General features: G+C 40.6%; 1 protein-coding gene across 2 annotated transcripts in view; it reads right to left on the minus strand.

Moving 5' to 3' along the window:
* Positions 1-8,700: 8,700 nt before the first annotated feature.
* Positions 8,701-22,138, minus strand: part of LOC138953094 (alpha-(1,6)-fucosyltransferase-like) — a 68,215-nt gene continuing 54,777 nt past the window's right edge. For both annotated transcript variants that reach the window (XM_070324875.1, XM_070324876.1), the window contains exons 3-11: positions 18,514-18,714; positions 16,469-16,575; positions 15,159-15,378; positions 14,349-14,463; positions 13,733-13,967; positions 12,223-12,472; positions 11,456-11,632; positions 9,740-9,890; positions 8,701-9,379 (exon numbers count right to left, since the gene is read on the minus strand). In XM_070324875.1, the coding sequence (XP_070180976.1) occupies positions 9,005-9,379; positions 9,740-9,890; positions 11,456-11,632; positions 12,223-12,472; positions 13,733-13,967; positions 14,349-14,463; positions 15,159-15,378; positions 16,469-16,575; positions 18,514-18,707 (1,824 nt within the window). In that variant the 5' untranslated portion in view covers positions 18,708-18,714 and the 3' untranslated portion in view covers positions 8,701-9,004. The remainder of the gene's footprint in view (positions 9,380-9,739; positions 9,891-11,455; positions 11,633-12,222; positions 12,473-13,732; positions 13,968-14,348; positions 14,464-15,158; positions 15,379-16,468; positions 16,576-18,513; positions 18,715-22,138) is intronic.

The raw sequence follows: 22,138 nt of genomic DNA on the forward strand, positions 1-22,138 counted from the left end.
TTTCACAAAAGCAGGAATTAAATCTTTAGACAGCCAGCTGCCAGGTGTCTATATTTTAAGTCCTGGAAAGCTTTTTTTGTGTCTCCCCCTAACCAGGCCATCAATTGTACACCTGAGCAACCATTACAGGTACAACTTCTCATTTTGAGGTGCTGTTTCATACCACTATTGTTGGCCAACCTATAATTACATTACTCAAAGTCTTCCAAGTGATTATTTGTAGTAGTCTGACCATGACACTCATATCCATTTACCTTCTATAGAATAAGAAACTCCACATGATGACTGATGGAAATAAGTCACATATAAACAGCACAGTAGAACATTACATTTACTGCAAGCCAAACTGGTTCAATGGTGCCAGACATTCAGCAAAACAATGCACCATCTGATCATCAAGCAATACACCATATGAACATCAAACACATCACACCCAAACGGCATCACAAATTTTGTTTTTTTAATCCAGAAGACATGACTAGCATTTTACATTCCATTGCACTTTTTGTAACACTGATTGCCGACAACATTTCAAATCAACAAACAGTTGTCTCCCTTCCAAAATTGCTTGTCATAAACTGAGTACATGTATAGCCCTCATCACTCAAAACAAACATTGCAAAAATCAGGCATGTCAATGAAATTAACATATCACTCCATTAATTAATGAAGCTGATGTCTAATGATTGTTGACTACATCTTCAGCATTGAAGAAATTTGCTTGAAACAACACAAAAATGGCACAGAAACAGTTAAAATGTTTATTATAATTATGTGGTTGTAAATGATGTATGGTTAGCATGAAGAGATCTCATTTATGATGCATGAAACAACATTACAAAAGCAGACACACTAAAATAAAGAAGCAGTGAAGAAAATGGCTACTGGTTAGAGACAGTTAAAACAAGATATTCACAAGCATTTCAGAAAATAATTTAAGAATTTAAAAAACATCCTACTAACACATTAGTGCTGTAGACATTTGCAAGAAGAAAAACCAACGTGACAAATGCCATAAAAAATGTTTCCCTTCTTTTGCTGCTTTCTTTACTATCAGTATCACGAACAGAATTGAAATCCAAAATCCTTTTCGGACTCGAATTCTGTTCTATTTTTTCCATATTTTCATGGTGGTGCGTTTTTGTTTCATCTTCAACAATGCACATTTAACTTATATAACACTATATTATATTAAGTTATATGTACAATGCATCCCCATTGTCTAGATATCAGGCATCAAAGATAGTACAGACAAGATGACTGTTGAAACCTGAGGTCTCCATACATACACAAAAAGTAATTTCAGTTGTCTCCCTTTGTCACAAATTTGTGTCAACGAGGTTTCATCTGGAGTAAACTCTGGCAACCTTTGTAGCAAGTTTGTATATACTGACTATGACTGTCCTCTAGAAATTATGTAATGGCACCTTTTCATATCTTTTGATGTAATATCTTGGATTCAAAGTTCAACTGCATTTACTTAGTAAGGTCAAAACAGCACTATTTTTTTATCACATCTTTCAATGTTGGCAATACGACCCAAAAAATGGATGGCAAAAAACAAGCTTAACAAGACAAATATTGTGAATGTCTGTCTCTCGTCTCTTTCTATTTTCTCTCACACACATACATTCAAATCATACAAAACATGCTTTACGTAGTACATGTACAGTAGGACATTAGCAACAAAAAACAAAAAACAACAAAAGTGGTACCAACAACATCTGACACAGCAGCACAAATAACTGATAACATCGCTGTAATTGACCACACACAAATTCTGCCCGAACATATCACTGCTGTCCTCTGAAACATCAAATCTGGCACAAAACAAAGCACTCAACGTTATCAGGACAAGACTAAACATTTTCAGCAAATAAAACTTCCACAGCATTTCTAACATACATGTGCAAAAGGTATGAGAACAACTTGTCCGCTGTAAACGTTCTTGACAACAGACGAATTCTGAAAATAACTCCGTCGGGTTTGAATTGGTTGTGGGAGAGGGACCTTTTCTTGCAAAACCTCGTAAAAACATTGGAGGGGCCAATCACTAGCGAGGGGAGCGTTGGAAACACATGCGTTCCCTCGCTAGTGATTGGCCCGTCCAATGTTTGTACGAGGTTTTGCACGAAAAGGTCACTCTTTCATACAAACACAACAGAGTTATTTCTGGAATTCGTCTATTAGGGTAATTAATTACACTGGCATACATCTCTTTACTATCATAGAAGGGATTCTTAAAAGGGAAACAAAGAAAATAAGGCTGTGAAGCAAGTTTTGGGATACCGTATTTGACGTATTACAAGACGCACCGTTTTATAAGCCGCACCCCCGACTTTTAACAAAAAAAATGGGACAAGCCGCGTATAGGCCGCGTCACTATATTAGCCGCCGTTGAAAAAAATATAATCAGATCATGTCAATCAATCAAAACAACCAGGCAAACGAAAGTACGGTATTTGGCGAAATCGGCTCCGAGAATAAACAAGTGAAACAAAGAAGAAAAGTGAAAGAGTTTGAAGAAAAATATCACACACACAATTTGTAACTAACACACACATGTTGATGTTGTCCCGCCCAGAATAAGCTTTTTTGGGATGATTTACACCTTTTGCGCACATTTCGAGCAGACGAAAACACAACATGGCGGCTCTCGCTCCTCCAACTATCGCGAGACACAAAAAAACAAAATCTCGCGCGCGCGAGATCCTGATACATCCGGTGTTTCTCTGTACGCTATCTTGTCACGACGACTTGTTGACAAACGAAGATTCGCGAAAGAAAGAGAAAAGCGCCGAGTCTTGAGTAGAGAGCTAATAAAGTACCGGTAATCGCTAATCGAGCGAAATGAAAATCCGCGGCGACTTCCATTAGGTGAATGCTATTCAAGTTTAGGTAACGTTTTAGCCGCATCTTTTTATTAGCCGCAATGCGATTTTTTTTTTTTAAAGTCGCGGCTTGTAGTCCGTCAAATACGGTATATACATATAACCCACTGTGTGGAAATGAGCTAATCATCTCAAGAATGGCCTGGCTACCTCTAAAATCACAGATTTCTGTGAACACAAGGAAGAACCCCTGGCTACTCTGATGATAAACGGCAGACTTCTAAGTTTTAAACTACGTTCATTTAATAATTTCAGTGAATTTCATATCTTTTCCGCATCAAACCACAAGAAGAGGTAAAGGATGACATGATTTTTGCATGTTACCCATCCATCTTTTAAATCCCTCAGACTCTCTCTCTTCCTCTTAGATGGCTCTAATCAGCTTACATTAATCTGAATAATTAATTGACCTGCGTAGCTTACAGATGCACATGAAAAGAAAAACATTGATGAACAGCAAAGACATTGACTGACAGACATCAAATAAATTAGCCATGCATGTACTGAGCCATGCATGCTGCTTCATTATTTTTTTCAACATGACAAAGGCACTCACATACATATAAATATATTTTTTACACTTTCTTTTCTACTGAAGATAAAAACGTCACCTGATTTCCTTTTTGGATTTCAGGCATGAAAAAACCCATAAGACTTTACAAATGTGATATGTTCCAGTTTCAAAAGAATAAATCAGTCCGTTTCAAAAGGTATGGAGGAACACATCTGCAAATATTCAAAGTTAAATAGATACTCTATGAACTACAGTTGCTTTCATGATTTAGTCCATAAATACCTGCAGAGAAATAGATGTTTGCGATTCCTGCTTTAGATAATCTACAAATGAATAATTATATTTACTTCTGAGGAAAGCTAGTCCACAATAATGCAGGACTGTAGGAGTTTAGGCACACGAACAAAAACGAAACATCAGCAGCAGTAGTAAAATGACAGTACAGTAGTACAGAAAATGCATACAAACACAGTTTGAGATACATGCACCTTCCTCCCTGTGTATACAATCTTGTCAGCCACCTAAGGTCATGTCCAAGCTTTTACACAGAAGAAGAGCACCCTTCCACTTAAACACATTCCCAAACCCAGCATACAGTGAAACCCTCCAACCCTTAGGCTGGTTGTCGCGACATATGTCGCGCTACTTTACGTATACTGTCACCTGGTTGTCACGACATATGTCGCGCTACTGGCTCAGTCTGTTTGGTCGGTTCCGATTACCTCCCATGGATACGAAAACCTATATGACCGTTTTTCTTTATTTTTCTCTCTGTTAATTCACCAGTGGCTATGTAACATGTGTTGCAGAATTGCGCCAGTGTAAGGGTTAAGACCTTGCCTTTTCAGATTGTCTGTTCATAACCTAGCTGTGTAAATGTACCTCCACTTTAAGACTCCCTCCTTGTTAAGACCTGATTTTTTTCAGATTTCTGGAGATCTTAAATGGAAGGTTCCGTTGTACTGCTTTCTCTGCAGGTCTTTTTTTTTAAAGAATTAATTTCTAAACTGACACCTGTGTCAATCTGTGAAATAATTACTAAAATCATATCTTTCTTTCTTTATTTGGTGTTTTACGTCGTTTTCAACCATTCAAGGTTATATCGCGACGGAGGGAAGGGGGGAGATGGGATAGAGCCACTTGTCAATTGTTTCTTGTTCACAAAAGCACCAATCAAAAACTTGCTCCAGGGGCCCGCAACGTAGTACAATACACTACCCCACCGGGAGAATGCAAGTTTCCAGTACAAAGGACCCAACATTTCCCACATACTGCTTGACCAAAATCTTTACAAATATTGACCATATTCTACACAAGAAACACCTAACAAAGGTAAAAGGAGAAACAGAATCCGTTAGTCGCCTCCTACGACATGCTGGGGAGCATCGGGTAAATTCTTTCTCGTCCCAACCAATATGGGACTCCCCCTAACCCGTGGGGGGCTAAAAATCATATCTACTTTGCACAGAAAGTCACCAGGCTGTTGAATGTTGGTATGTGTACACTACATTGGGGTATGCACGTTAAAGATCCCACGATTGACAAAAGGGTCTTTCCTGGCAAAATTGTATAGGTGTAGATAAAAATGTCCACCAAAATACCCGTGTGACCTGGAATAATAGGCCGTGAAAGGTGGATGCAGCAGCGCCTATAGGCTGTTGATCTACTGGCCGATGTGAATGCGTGATATATTGTGTAAAAAATTCCATCTCACACGGCATTAATAGGTAACATGCGCCTTGAGTCGCCTTGTGTGGTGAGATACGTGCGCGATATAAATCCTCGTAAATAAATAAATAAAAATAAAAAATGTGTCCAAGAGGAAGGATAGTCTTATCCAATGTGAAAGCCTGGGCAGATCTGCAGTAGTTAACTCATTCGCTGCGCAGCTAAATTTCCCCTGTGTTCCCTGCCAACGCGCGATTTAGAGCCATTTTGAAAAAAATATTAAAAATCAACAACACAAGATAACCTTACATACCTCATGTTTTTGCAAAGTTTGAAACTTACTCTTTTAGAAAATATATGAAACATTTGAAAGTACATACCTTTTGTTGTCTTCATATCCACGCAAAATATCCAATTTGAAGCAAAACAAAAAAACTTTCTACGTCATGGGTTCATCATACACAATGTCATGATCGACACTTGCATTGCCCGAATCATCACCCAAATGATCGTCCATTGGCACAAAATCGTCACCAGAATCTAAAATATCATCTCCACTATCATCATCACTGAGGTCAAGATCAGAACCGTACTGAATAACACGTTCTAGCACTCTTTTCAAGTTACTACGTCTCAGCAGAACGATCCGCCATCTTGGAAAAGTCAAAACACGTGGGTCGCACACCGTCAACAAATTTTTTATTAATCCCAACAATTTAAGGGAAGGAACTGTTTACAGTGAATGGTACCACTGTAGACAGATAGAAGTTCATTGCAGGGGTTGTTTCCCTTGGTCAGCAGGACCGTTTACACCGTTAAAAATTCGTGATATCCGTCGGAACTCAAGTGCCGGCACGCAGCCAACGCTAAACACAGGTGTCGGAATTCCAGTTCCGACGCGCAGCGAATGAGTTAATGAAGAGGACTGCAAGGCAAGGAAGGTATGTCTTACCAAGTTGTACATCAGATTTAAGGTTTACACAAAAACACTCATGGATAATTATGAAAAACACTTTCTTTCTTTATTTGGTGTTTAACGTCGTTTTCAACCGTTCAAGGTTAATGAAAAACATTTCTTCGTCTTTTTTTCTACCATCCTCTGACATTTTTCACACATTTTCATCTTCACAATAAGCTTTTTCTTTTTTTTTTTTACAGTAACAGTACTTGTCGAAGAAGGCTTCAATGAAGTCTGTCAGTGGACTTCAAAACACACACACTCACATATGCGCATGCTCAAGCATGCATACACACAAAGAACAAGAGGCGAAGCCTTCAAGGCTCACGTAAGAAATAGACAAACAGTAACACAAACTCAATCACTCCGTCACACATACACACCCACACACACAGTAAGCTTAGGTGACACTGTGCAAGAAAGAGAGACACTAGATCTAGATCTGTCTGTGTCTGCATGTAGCCTACTTACAGGGACACGACTGCCAAATAGTCTCGGCCCGCTCAAAATAACAATGACCGAGACCACACACACCACGCGAGAGAGAAAGACTACAGGGAGGCATGCCGTCATGATGCATTAATTGACGTCAAACACTTTTGACCGTGACGTAATCTTATGCGAGCTTTATCCATAGTCTTGGATAACCACTCACACATAGACTCGGAAATGTTAAAGTTTCTACCACAGACATACACACACACACATGCACACACACACGCACGCACAAACGCACAGACAGACAAAGTTACGATCGCATAGGCTACACTTTGTGAGCCAAAAATGAACTGTTAAATTAATGTGGTTACAAAACTATCTCCTGATTTAAACAAACACAAAATACTTAAACAAGTAACGTACAGCTTAACCTACAGCTCACATTAAATATTCTGTGCGCAAAACAGATAACAAGAGCCTGTTCATCAACAAAATCAAATTTGCACCTGCAAACAAAAAATACTGTCTGGGATTGGTGTATACAAAACAATTTCAACCCTGCAAAAATTTTAGGGAGCAAAATGAAGGGTGTATGGATTGGAGTAAAAGCACCAGCCTTTGCTGCAAAACTCTAAAAATTCATTCTAGCAACATGTATACTGAATAACATGGCAGTTGTGTCTTGAAACATGCCCTGCAAAGGATTTCTCCACACTGAGTCAGCTCAGACAACTGTCTTGGAATATGTGTCGGGTATTGAATGTTATCCCTGAATAAATGTCATCCCTACAAACGAACACTCCTGCTAAATATACTTTTGGGAATCCAACTAGCCCCACTGTACAAAAAAACAAAAAAAGGCATAAAAAGACCCACTCTCCAAAGAAATTTTTCTCATCAAAATTTAGTATATCTAGCCCAACTGCACAAACAAGAGAGATAAAAATCCCTGAATAAATGTTAAAACTACTAACGAACACTCCTGCTAAAAATATACTTTTGGAAATCCTACTAGCCCCGCAGTACACAAAAAAAGGGGATACCAAAAAACACTCTCCAAAGAATTTTTTCTCATCAAAATTTAGTATAACTATAGCCCAACTGCACAAACAAGAGATACAAATCCCTGAATAAATGTTAAAACTACTAACGAACACTCCTGCTAAAAATACACTTTTTGGAATCCAACTAGCTCCACTGTACACACAAAAAAGGATAAAAAAAAAACCACTCTCCAATTATTTTTTTTCTCTCATCAAAATGGAGTACTGTATAACTTGCCCAACTGTACAAAAAAGGGAGATAAAAAACACCTCTCCACTGATTTTTTTCACATAAAAATTTAGTATACCCATTACATACAAAGGGATTTCCAGTAACAAAAATCTAACTCTAAAATTAGATTAAGATCCTTTTTGAAAGGAAAATGTGCTTCCAAAACCTGAAGCCTGCAGGCAAGAACTCTGAATAACGGTCATTGCACAATGCCACAAGTCACCATGATTAATTAAAACATTTCCTGCAGAGTCAATACTCACTTGTGTAGTACCTGTACTACAGTGGAACCCCCTTTTTAAGACACACCCCCCCCCCCCCCCTTTCCAAATTTGAGACTCCTCTCCTATTGAGACCTTGTTCTTTTTAGACTAGATCATAACCTCTGTTAAAAAAAAAAATAATAATAATAATTTTCACTGCTTTTTTTTAGGTCTTGAAAGATGGGTTCCACTGCATTATATATTGCTGCTTTTGCGGCTGGTCTGGATTCAGTGCCACACATGATGCAAATAAATAACAAAGCAATCCTAACACAAACAGAGAAAAAAATGAACAATGCACTCAAAACAAGAACTGAAACAAACTTAACAAAGCAACAGAAACAAAAACAGAAACAGAATCAAAGCATACAAACATATCATCATTACACAAAATTCTTGTCTTTATAATGTGGTTTCTGATTTTTGTGTTCAAAGCACCTTGAAACAACTCAAATAAAAACACAAATGTGGAAACAAGTCTCTTGAAAACAACGTGTCGATTTCACACTTCAAGAATTATAGGAATCTGAAGTGACTGTCTGTTCTTTCTTCTCACAATGAAAGAACGCTAACAAGAAGAATTAACACACACAGCACACCCAATCCGCCGCTCACACATTTCTAGAACCCACACATATGTATATAATTTAACGTTCTTTCATAATGTGCCACAAAGAAAAAACATCCGTGTAGAACTGTTCTCATAGTGAAAATTAATCCTTTAAGTTTTACAGCATTGTTGATGAAAATGTCACTACATGATTCTGTCTCCCAACAACATCTTCCCTGGCAGCATGCTTTGTCATGGCCACAGGAAATGTTGACAGTGAACACAAGAAGACAGCATCCCACACCCCTAAAACAGATGTTCAAAAGTTTCAAACCTTCTAGCAGCCACCCACAGCACAAGCACCGGATTCCATACAAGCACACACGGACCAAAAATCACTCGTGTCAGTGTCAAGAGACACAAAAATGCACACACACAACACCGTCATCATCTGTGACCGTAGTCCACGGCAATGCCCACTCTCTCCCCCTCCGCGTCCTCCTCCTCCTCCTTCACCTCCGGATAGGTGGGCATTTTTACAGCCACAATGTCATTCACCACCTTGTACGAAGGAAACAATCCTGACTTTGAAGTCTTTCTGTGCGTGCCTTTAGAAAAGCCGTTCCAGTGGTTTCCAGCGATGCCTAAAAGATCACCCACGTCGAATGACAGGTCATCCTTAGTTTTTGCCTTGTGAGGCTCAACTGCACGAAGATTGTGTGCATTTTGACCGCCGTAGTAGAAAACATCGTCCAAAGAGCGGAAATAGGCGGAAGCGTCTCCGTGGTATGTCTGCATGAGTTCATATGCTACACGACACACCTGCACAGTGAGAGAAGCATTTTAGCTGTCTGTGCAAAAGGAGAGAGACTATGGAAAGAGAACAAGAATTGGGATATCTTCAACACAAACAACTGAGTGCTAAGAAAATGATCCTACGCAGTAAGTTACTTGCGAGTTCATAAACAAATTATCCATAAGAGGCATCAGACAATCCAAAGCAGCAGTTCACACACACACACACACACACACACACACACACACACACACACACACACACACACACACACACACACACACACACACACACACTCTCTCCTGAACAAAATCTACAAGTTCCTGTTTTAAATACACAATTCAAATATTTATTGCAATCAAATCAGTAGACTAGCATTTCCTTACCTGTGAAGAAAATGTGCAGACGAGATAGTCTGTGTTGGCCAGAAAATGGATGTCTAAAATAATGCCCCGTAATGAACTGTCCGTGTATCGTGATCCTAATGCAGCTGAACGAGATATTCCATTGTCGCTGATGAATTCATATTTGGAGTACCTGCAAGCAAAATAACCGCAATCATTATAGCCCCACAATCGTTACCCTTGCTATCTCTACAGAAACTTTCTCTCGCTTTGGCAACCTACAACCTCTACAAACTGCATGTGAATACAAAAGTTAATAAATAAATAAAACAGAAATTCTAAACTGCTTAAAAAAGATGAATTGAAAAATCAGAGATTTCATCATATTAGACAGGTGGTTGCTGTAGAAGGTGAATTATATAGAAAAAGATTAGTCGGGGATCCTTTGGAGTGGGCATGAGGTTGTCTGTGATCAAGAGACGGTCTCCACTAGGGCAGATTCACTTCTATTTCACAGTGTATTTCTATTACAGTGGAACCCCCCTTTTAAGACCCCCCAATTTAAAGGCTGACATAGTCCTATTTAATTAGTTTAATTACTTCCAGGGCTTTTCCCATCGTTGCGGGGATGTATAAATTAAGCTTCCTGCAAAGTTTTAGGTTTGAAGTCCTTACCAATTACGAGAAATAATTAATTATTTATTGCATTGTTTAGCAACAGTTCTCCAGGACTTGGGCTATTTTTAGACCGTTGACGTCACGAATCGTAAACCAAAGATGGCGTTTGAGACTGTTCTGTTTACATTCGACACTATCAACACCACTTTGCAATACTGAAATAATTTTGTCTGTGTTCGAAAGCTACAGCCAATCGTTATTATATCCCCTTAGGTACAGTTTTATAACATTATTGGCACATGTAAACAATATGAATTAATGAATGAACGCTACGAGTATGGCAGCCTTTAAGGCTTCCTCCATTTCAAGACCTTGCTTTTTCAGATTTGTGGTTGATATGCTGTGTAAATTGACCTCCATCTTAAGACTCCTTCCTTGTTAAGACCTCATGTTCTCAGACTTTTGAAGGTCTTAAAAGGGGGGTTCCACTGTACTGTGCACTAAACTTTCACCCTTTAACCCTGTTCGTATAACCTAAGCATCAAAGTGACAAACGAACAAAACCAAAGGTAAAGTCCACAATTGTCTTCAATGAGAAAGTTGTTGTCCATAGCTGTTGATCTTACAGTGTAATACCAGTTCTTTCCCTTCCCTCAGTCCCTTATGTTTCGGATCAGACAGGACAGGGGTATCATCAGTGGCTAGATGGAACTGACACAATTCAATGTATCACCAAAGCTTCCCCATCTGGGTTTCAATAACCAGACCACCCGCCCCCAAACAAAAACAACAAAAAACAAAACAAAACAAAATAACCTCCCCCCACCCCTATCTTCCCCCTCAGTCCCAGAGCGTTTTCCTCCAAGTAACAAAATGAATGCGACAGTTTGAACATCTTATCAAACTTTGACCTTCATCAACCTTGCAACATCCAGCGTAAATGTGTATGTTGAGCCAATTGGTGAATTGTCAAAATCACTGCAGTTTCCATTATTCTGCTCTGCGACTTTCTGACCAGAAGTTGTTTTGTTTTTTAACTTCATCCCCCTGTTGAACTGTGTATAGTGGCACTCCCCCGACCCTCTTCAAAAGCAGGATCCTTGAGGATAATTTCTGCTGTCTGTTTCACTCCATATTTACCTCCTCTTAGCATCAGCTAGCACAGAAGGGTCATCAGTGGCAAGATACACTCTCCGCTGTGGGATGGATTCACGATGCTCACGCTGGTTGAAGTAAGCGTCCACATGCTGCATGTACTCGTCGAGGCCGTGAAACGCTGCCTCCACCCCAACCTTGTCCGTGCGACGAATGTGAACCCTGAATGGGGAAATAAACAGTGTTTAGAAAGAGACAGGAAAAGTCCTTCTCAAGAAATTAAGTACAGCAATGTACATTATAGAGAAGTAAAATGTGGATGATGATGATGATAACATTTTGACCGCAGCATACCATTTGGGCTGAACTGAGTTTCCCCCCAAAATAATAATAATAATAATGAGGATGAAAGTCGCTTGTTCATTCCAATGCTTGTTATTCTCTCAGGTGCCAGGAGATGGGTTCTGTATAACTTTCACTTACTCCATTATGCATGTCGTATGCATTTAGAGCGCTTACTTCCCTTTGGTTATTTGAGTTCCCAAAGAAAAAGGGCAAAGTTCTATCTGAAATCCTCATTTGAACAGAAAAAGAAAATTAAATGAAGGGCGTGTTACTACAAGCAGCAAAGCTGAAACCTATCGAAAAACAGTCACCCCAGCTAGCTCTTAGTAGGAGGAAATCCTGAAAGTAATCAGAATATGCCACAGAGATATGCAGCTGTCTGAGGGATTGAGGAAGCAAAAACTCCTGCACTCAGTGTAAGAAAAAACAAAACAACTAAGTGACAGCAGAGAGTGAAACCTACTCACCCTACAATGGGCCCTTTGAAGCCCATCCTTTGTTTTGATGATGAAATCTCCTCCTGCAGGTGTGAGTTGGGTCGCATGAGGTAGCGCACCATCTGTCCTATCCACCACACCGGTGGGTCGCCGTGGAACGTGTTGAGGCGTGGAGCCAGGTCTTCTGGAATAGCCAGCGGCATGAAGTCGGGCCGAGGATGAAGGCTGTCCACGATGGGTAGTTGTATCACTTTGGCCGCGTCCATCTGACTCTTGGACACTGCGGGAAGAAACAATATGAGTTTACTTAATTGCAGGATCTGTTACTATAAGAGAGCTGCTGCTATAAATACCCCTAATCTGTTCTTTTCAAAATCATATTACATATCACGGAGTACTCCCTAAAACAACCCCCACCACACTCACATCCAGACCTGTTTACCCCCATAAGTGTTTTGGAGTAATGCTCAGCCCCAAAAATAGTAATCCTGGCACAAAAATAGTAATCATCCAGCATTCGTCGCCAATTACAATGCACATGACAACTGTGTCTGCGAAACGCAATCATGCACATATATCCATCATTCACACATCAGTCAGTTTTTGTAGTCATCATAATTTCAAAGAAGATCACATCAAAAGCACATGCATCACTGATTCTTTTTCTTTTGCTCGTAGTAGGCCTTTTTCAGTGTGTCAAGCGCTTCTCTACTGTACTTGCGCTTGCCGAATGAGTGAGGGCGAGACTTCACCACTAGAATAAGGCTCTCCAGCGTCTCATCAGACAGACATGATCTCTGGTCAGTCCTGTGCTTTTTCACCCCATTTTGCCATTGAAAAAAACAATGCCAAACATGTGAATAGATAAAAAAAAAAATAAAAAAAAAATAAAAAAATAAAAAATTTTTTACATTTTTTTTATTTATGAAAATCGTAGTCTTGACACGGATAGCGGAATGGCGTATTTTTTGCAGAAAATCGTAATAAATTACGCCAAAATCGTAAGGGTAAACAGGTCTGCACATCCGACCTCCCTATTAGTATTATCCCCCACTTACCTCCCCAGTGCACCATAGACCCCTACTCCTCTGTACAGGTGTTGAACAGAATGACAAACCCCAGCCTTATACAGCAATAAACCCCTACTTTCCTGGATCACATTTTCAGTAACCAAAGACTCGCAAACCCCTCCCCAAACCTATATCCTCATAAAATAAAGTTTGTTCATTTGTTTGTTCGAACCCCCTCTTTCAGCCGCCAGTTACATCTCACTCACTCACCTCGAACAGAGTCCCAGCCTTTTACACATAAACCCTCCCATTCCCACCACCATCCCTGCCAACCACCCCTCTTCATCAATCCCCACTCACCTCCCCAGTGGACAGTGGATCCCGACACCTCAGTACAGGTGTTGGAGAGGGGCATGGGGACAGAATCCCAATCATTTTCACCACACTCCCCCCCCCCCCACACACACACACACACCACTACAACCACCACCATCCCTGCCAACCACCCCTCTTCATCATTCCCCACTCACCTCCCCAGTGGACAGTGGATCCCGACACCTCAGTACAGGTGTTGGAGAGAGGCATGAAGACAGAGTCCCAGCCTTTGGAGGCGTAACGCCACCCTTTGGAGTGCAGCACAAGCGTACGCTGCGTGGCGTAGGCCACCACCAGACAGTACGTGACGTGGTGAAGCTGGCAACCAAAGCCGCAGCCTTTCTGCAGATCACACAGGACGTACTTGGCCCGCTGGCAATCTTTCGGATTCTGCAAGATGAAAAAACACGGAGGTTGTTGGGGGTATAGTCATTCAAATTACTGAGGAGTGAGAACATTAGGTATCGATAAACGCTGGGAGAAAGCTGATGACTCAATGTTTCCTGTACACGATAGTCTCACTTGAACACGATAGCGTCAGCAACTTCACAGGATCTATCAAGTTTTAACCACTGACCTGGGTAATGCAGTGGTCTTAAAAAATAAGGAGCCTTCAAATGCAGGGAAATTTACAGAGGTTATGAACAGAAAAATGTGAAAAAGGTCCCCCAAAAAAGGAGAAGGGTATGGGGTCTTGAAAGGGTCCCCACTTTACCACAAATGCCTTGCTTGACAACTATTCTGACATATTATATCCACAGCAACAAATACCTGCAAATACTCTAGCCGGCGTTGCACCAGGTTTCCCAGTCTCAGCGACTCCTTTCGCTGCAACTCTCCATCTCCACCCGCTTCACGCAAGGCTCCGAAGTCGTCTGTCATCACACTGTGATCAAAATAAATAAATAAACATAAATAAATGCATACATAATTAAATAAAGAAATACATACATACGTTAATAAATACATGCATAACATACATGAATAGATAAACAAATGTAATAAACTTAATCCTGTTTTTGACGTAAACAAATAAATAAATAAATGAATAAACAAATAAAGAAACACAAAATCAAGGTGCTGTGTGATACTAATACTTACTGTGGGTTTTCTATGTCCTTATCAATTTAATTTCATAAATCAGAGTACCCAACATCACACGCTAGAGAACCCATATGCAGATTCTTGAATACCCGCTATACACAATGCAACCTACTTTCACGTTTGCTTTCATTTTACCTAGATCATAGATGTAATTATATGGCGTATATCTGTTTCCATTTCCACCTGCTTTCTGCGGGGTGTGAGCGTGAAGAGTTTCAGAAACTTGCTGTAGTTACTTGGCTATAAATTGTATAATTGTTCAAAGTTTGAAATTGACAGAATGGGGGCAAAGGGTTCAAGCAACCACAGCCAACAGTATAAAATCACAAACAAGCCAGTCAAGAAAAGGTCACTAGCTGTGAAGAATCAAGCACAAATTGATCTTTTGGGTGTTGATGAATACATGTTACTTTGATTATTAAACTACCCACAAAGATGTGCATGGCAACTTAAACAAAATTAAAAAATGTCACTTACGTCTGATATCCCTGTAGATCTGACTGCATGCCTCTGACCATGTTGTTGAGCGTGCCAGTCCCGGAAGCGGCGGCCAGTTCTTTCATCCGAGCGTTGATGTAGTACCACAGCTCTGTCGCCGTGTTCTCAACTTTCCGTCGAGCCTGCTCGCGCGCCAAGTTGAGTCGCTGATTACCGTTCGATTGTGAAATTAGGGGACGGTTCTGTTTAAAATCATTACCTGAGGAAGGAGAAAAAGAAAAGGTAAGGGTTATGTATGCATGTTGTTTGGGTCATCAGTTCTGATTAGAGTTGGTTGTACAGTGGAACCTCCCTTTTAAGACCTCAACAAATCTGAGAAAATCAGGCTGTAAAAAAGGAGTGTCTTAAAATGAGGGTAAATTTACAGAGGTCTGAAAACCCAGAATCTTCGGGGGGGGGGGGGGAGAGATTATTGGGGTGGTTGGGGAGTTAGGTGGGTCCACTGTGACTTCTTTGACAATCAAGCTACGAGTCACTCGTTAAATTGGCTCCTTCTCAATGTTACATACTATACTTCAATATATTTTCTTCTCTCGCAGTTGTCTGTTTTTACCATAATTTTACCCCTGATTAAACACTACATATATCCACGGGATCATACATACTAATACATATTTCATGAAGTTTCACTTCAGAAGTGTTTTTACTCAGGCAAAGACTTTCGTTTTTCTTATTAAAGAGGGGAAATTGCAGGCAGGTTTGCCACTGCTATCACTGTTGTAGCCATTGTTAAATTGCTGTATTGGTAACTTTTCAGTGTGCATGCAACTATTCATCTCTGCTTCAATTTCAATGAAATGGGTAAGACAGGCTCCAATGCCAGGCACTCAGCTCACAACAAGGAAAGTCCATTCAAAAGTGTCCTAACTGCAGTAGCAAAATTAAAGTGTTTCTCCATGTCACACAAGAAACAGGTATGGCCACACATGCACAACCTGTCAGCTTATTGATCAAGCACACATACTGAAATGACAGTTATGGGAATACATCTGTCAAGGGAATAATACTACTGAGCACACCCCCTGAACCCAGATATAAACAGTGGGCACCCCCCCCCCCCCCCCCCCCCCCCCCCCCCCCACTAATAAAAGTAACAATAATCTGTCTCGTAATGTCCTCTTAAAAGTCTATTGAAGAAAAGAATGATTAAATAACAAGCAAAGTAATAACAACGAGAACAAAACAAATCAATTCGCTGTAAAATTTCAGCTGAGAATATGGACAATGAAAACAATTACAAGCAACAATGGCAGATGCAATGAAAATAAACAACACGGCAATCATCTTACCCAACAGCTGTTTGTTGGAGAGTTTTTCCAGATCCTCGGTTGCCTTTTGCAGTCGACTCTGCAGCCTCTGGATTATCTCCCCCTGGGCCCCTGTCCCTTGCAGCTGCCTGAGGGTAGACATTACGCATGTGGTCAAATTACGGCTTTTTGCTTCTGTTAAAAAAAATCTGACACCTGCAGCTCATATGGAGATTTGTACACACTCAGCAGGCATGAAGCACATACACAGCCTCCCCCTCCTTTTCTAAAGACCTCAAGAAATTTGGCAAAATCAGGTCTTGTCAGAGAAAGAGCCTTCAAATGGAGGTAGATTTACAGATCTGTAACTAACAGAAAATCTGGAAAACTAAGGTCTTAACAGGTAGGTGGTCTTAACAGGTAGGTGGTCTTCACAGGTAGGTGGTCTTAACAGGTAGGTGGTCTTAACAGGTAGGTGGTCTTAAAACAGGACGACTTTAAAGATGGCTGTACTGTGTTACCCTGCAGATGTGCATGTCTACACACACACACACACACACACACACACACACACACACACACTCTCTCTCTCTCTCTCTCGGTCTCTCTCTCTGCCTGTCTATCTCTTTCTCTCTCTCTCAGGTTCATGCACAGCCAAAGACAAATACAGTCATATATAGAAGCATGACTAAATATCTGCAAATCATGATGCCCATATCAATAACCATGCGTTCCAACACTAGCACGAAAACTCTAGAGGTCGCAATTAAAATAATCTCCTGTACTGTGAAAAAATGACATTAGTGCATGAGAAATAACAACAACAAAAACAACAAGAGGCGAAGCCTTCAAGGCTCACGTAAGAAATCGACAAACAGTAACACAAACTCAATCACTCCGTCACACACACACACACACACACACACACACACACACACAGAAAGAGCATAGGTGAAACTGTGCAAGAAAGCGAGACACTAGATCTAGATCTGTCTGTCTGCATGTAGCCTACTTACAGGACACGACTGCCAACTAGTCTCGGCGCGCTCAAAATAATAATGACCGAGACTTTCAGTACTTCCTTCGCGTGACGTCTAACCCTCTTACGTCATAATGTGACGTCAATGTAATGTGACGTCTTCAAATGTTAGAGTTTCTACCACAGACATACACACACACGCACGCACAAACACACACACACACACACGCACAAACGCACAGACAGACAAAGTTACGATCGCATAGGCTACACTTACGTGAGCCAAAAAGCATTAACAAACAAATAAACACATTTTGTTTGTAATAATTGTCATTGTTGTTCAAATAGTATCCTTCATAGGCGTCTTTATAAAAATATGTATCATGCTATAGACCATAAATTAGCCCCACAGAAAGTTTTGTTTGTTTTTTTGCTTTGTTTTTATCACAACCTAGTGTATTTTGCACTGCAAACACTGCATTAAAAGAACTGAAATGAGGAAAAAAATGTAACTTTCAAATGAACAGAACTGAACATGTTCAAACAACTTAAAATAACTCTCCAGTAGCAACTTGCCCACACATAGGGATTGACTCCATAGCATCCTGTACAACAGTGAAGAATAACAAGAAGAAATCTGAGAATAGCTTCCATAATTCATAACATTAAGAAAGAACCAACAAAGCTAGATAGATAAACACTATTTTTAACTAAGAATGGGTAGTAAACCAATCAACCAATCATTGCTCTCCTTACCCCCCCCCCCTCCCCCCTGTAATTGTTTCACTTCTCCTAACTATACTATAAAGGGGGATCAAACACATATGCACATACACACACACATATAAGCAAGCACACACACACAAGCAAGCACACACACACACTCACACACACATAAACACACATCCCCACACACAAACACACATGCACCCCCTCCCCCCCCCCCCCCCCACACACCACAACCACTCCACGTTCTGGGATGAAGCAGCTCCCCCAACCCCCTCCCTCTCTCACACACCCACACACCACAACCACTCCATGTTCTGGGATGAAGCAGCTCCCCCAACCCCCTCCCTCTCTCACACACCCACACACCACAACCACTCACTTGAGTTCAGAAGCCAGACTCTGTAGCTCCACGTTCTGGGAGTGGAGCAGTTCCAGCTCCTCCATGGCACGGCGCAGCTGTCGCTCCACACGTGAGGAGGGGCCTTCCCCCGACCCCATCAGGTTGGTGGACATGTACATCATCAGCATCAGCCATGTCACCAGCAGCCCGCCGATCAACTGCCAGCTCTTCATCACCAACCTGTGCAGGAATAAAAAATATTACTTTCATTTGTCTTGCTGGAATAAAAAATATGACTTTTATTTGTCTTGCTGGAATAAATAAAAATATTACTTTCATTTGTCTTGCTGGAATAAAAAATATTACTTTCATTTTCCTTGCTGGGGAAACAAATATTTATTTATTAAGAAGATTTCTATAGCGCATAACTAAAAGCACTAAAAAGCAAATATAACTTTCATTTGTCTTCCTGGTATAGAAAATATACCTTTCATTTGTCTTACTGGAATAAAAAGTATTACTTCATTTGTGTTGCTGGAATAAAAGAAAAAAAATTACTTTCATGGGTCTTGCTGGAATAAAAAGTATTACTTTTATTTATGTTGCTGGGTATCTGGATTCCCTCAGCCAAGAAGGTCCAAGGCCTTGAAGGGCCACAGTAGAACAAGAACACAAGACAGTCATGCCTTCAAATTGGTTTGAACTGATTTCTGAGTGCCAGCTTCCATTTTAAGTAAAAACATGCAGGGCTGAGGTGCACGGACCAAAAGTGGGTGCCATCCAAACGAGAGAAAACAAACTGCAGGGTCTGATTGGTTGAAATCACAACAAATATCAATTTCAACCAATCCAAGACTGCGGGTTTCCTGTTGGGGTGGTCACTTTCTAGTGTACCTCAGCCCTGGCTGCTGGTCATCTAGTACCAGCTCTTTATTGCCAACCTGCAGAAATAAGAATATTATATATATATATATTGAGGATTATCTCACCTCACTTTGCTGAGAAGTTTCAAGATCTGAAGGGCCATAGTATGAAGACACATGTGTTTAAATGGGCTCAAGTGGTGAAAGCTGCTGCCATCATAAATTCTAAAATATAAGTAGGCCAGCGCTTCATCACCAACCTGCAGAAATAAGAATATCATATTGCAGATTACCCCGCGTCACTCTGCTGAGAAGGTTCAAGGTTTAAAGGGTCATTGTAACAAGATATATACAGGAGTTCTGAAAGGCAGCTGCCATCATCAATACCGGCAAGCCACTGATCATCTGCCATCTTTATCCCCAACTGTAGAAATAAGAATATGTTCTTGCAAATTGGAATCTGACTCTGTCAAGAAGGCTCAAGGAAGGCCACATTGAATTGACACATGTGTCAGTTCAAACGTGTTCAAGTTCTGAAAGGCAGCTGCCATCATATATATTAGCAGGCCAACGATCCCCTGTCAGCTCTTCATCACCCACTTGTAGAAATAAGAACATAATATTGGTGATTATTTGGCATCACTCTGCCAAGAAGGTTCAAGGTCTGATGAAGGGCAATAGCACGGAGACACATGCGATCACACTGGTTCAAGTTCTGAAAGCCAGCTGCCATCACAGACATCGACCAGCAAGCCGTTGATCACCTGCCATACCTTCATCATTAATCTGTAGAAATAAGAACAGTACGGCTGGAAACCGTTCTACTGTAAAGGTTCAAATAATCTTCAAAAGGTCCACCATAAAAATTTAAAAAACGTTGTGTAAAGCAATATCAAAATATATAGTCAATCTGTGAGTGTTGGCCTAAACATCAAAACCAAACTAGAAAACCCAGACCGAGTCCTGGCTGACCAAAACCAGTCGGCTAAGACAATTGTACACAGGGGACCTGCATAAAACAGATTTGTGTTGCTCTTGAGCTTAATATCAATTCACATATAACATATTTACATAGTTTGGGATTCAGAAAAAAATAAAGAATCCAATGGAACACATGTGTCTCAGTTATTTGTGTCTCTATGCACGCACGCACATACGCGACACACACACGCATGCACACATGCACACACACATACACACAATTTGTTTTCTTCCCCACCAGTTATATAACAGGTCACTGAAAGTTGGATGGCAGTTACAACAGCAGCTAATTCATAACATTTAACCCCATTTGGAGGATAGTTAATGCCAGGCATAAAGTTTGCTAGTACATGTACTTGAACAGCTGTGAAGCTGACATCAAATTGAATTCAATAAAAATCAAGTTAACTTTATTATCAATAGCACAAGAAATAACAGTGATGGTGCATCAAATGACAAACACAACACTACAAGATTACAAGCATTTAAATACATGTTCTGGGGCGGGGATGTAGCTCAGTCAGTAGCGCGCTGGATTTGTATCCAGTTGGCCGCTGTCAGCGTGAGTTCGTCCCCACGTTTGGCGAGAGATTTATTTCTCAGAGTCAACTTTGTGTGCAGACTCTCCTCGGTGTCCGAACACCCCCGTGTGTACACGCAAGCACAAGACCAAGTGCGCACGAAAAAGATCCTGTAATCCATGTCAGAGTTCGGTGGGTTATAGAAACACGAAAATACCCAGCATGCTTCCTCCGAAAGCGGCGTATGGCTGCCTAAACGGCGGGGTAAAAACCGGTCATACACGTAAAATTCCACTCGTGCAAAAAACACGAGTGTATGTGGGAGTTTCAGCCCACGAACGCAGAAGACGAAGAATACATGTTCTAAGGTTTAAAAAGATTATGGAGTTAACACCTCACTGCATACAAACACTCTCACGCAAAGATGTCAAAGATTCATTCACATAGAATCAAATTCAATCCCTCTTAAAATCTACTACAACAAGAGAAAACACATTCATACAATCAAAATTTAAACAGCGCATTAGGATCACAGAAAGGAAAATTTACTGTTTGTTGAAGACTGTAATTGAAGATGGTTTAAAACTCAGCTTAGCCCTTATAGTCCTCAATTTTGGCACACAGTACCTACTGCCTGATGGCAAAAGTTTGTAATACTGAGTAAGTACATGTGTTTAGTCATTCGCAATTTTGCCTTGTGTGTGTGTGCGTGTATGTGTGCTTATGTGTATGTATGTGTGTGTTTTGGGGGACCAGGTAGCACAGTTGGTAGAGCACTGGATGCTTGGTCCATGGGTCGCAAGTTCTAATCCAGGCTGGGAGGGACACCGGTCAACTTTATGAGACAGTATCCATGTCCCACCCCATGTCATTGCTGTGGTATGTAAGAGACGTCAACCACTCTCTCAAAAGTGCTAGTGGCTGATCACACTTAAACAGTACATAGGCACACACCTGGGTACTGGAACCATGTTGGTCCTAGCTTTCCAAGGGGAGGAAGCGAATTTCCAAGCAATGGGACAATAAAATAATAAAATTGGGGGGAAATAACAAACACAAGTGTGTGTGTCTGTGTCTGCCTGTGTGTCAGTGTCAACCCTGCCAGTAGGACAGCAACATGCAATAAATGTGTGCTATGTCTTTTGCTCTTTTTTTTCTCCTCTTTGCAATAAATGTGTGCTTTGTTTTTTGCTCTTTTTTTCTTCTTCAAGGGGCTGCTGTGCAGACAATCTCCTTTTATAATGATGGTAATCTCCATGCACCTGTACTTTTTTTGCATTGACCCCATGCAATAAAACT

The sequence above is a fragment of the Littorina saxatilis genome, linkage group LG17 (genome assembly GCF_037325665.1).
Source record: "Littorina saxatilis isolate snail1 linkage group LG17, US_GU_Lsax_2.0, whole genome shotgun sequence".
Lineage (NCBI taxonomy): Eukaryota > Metazoa > Mollusca > Gastropoda > Littorinimorpha > Littorinidae > Littorina > Littorina saxatilis.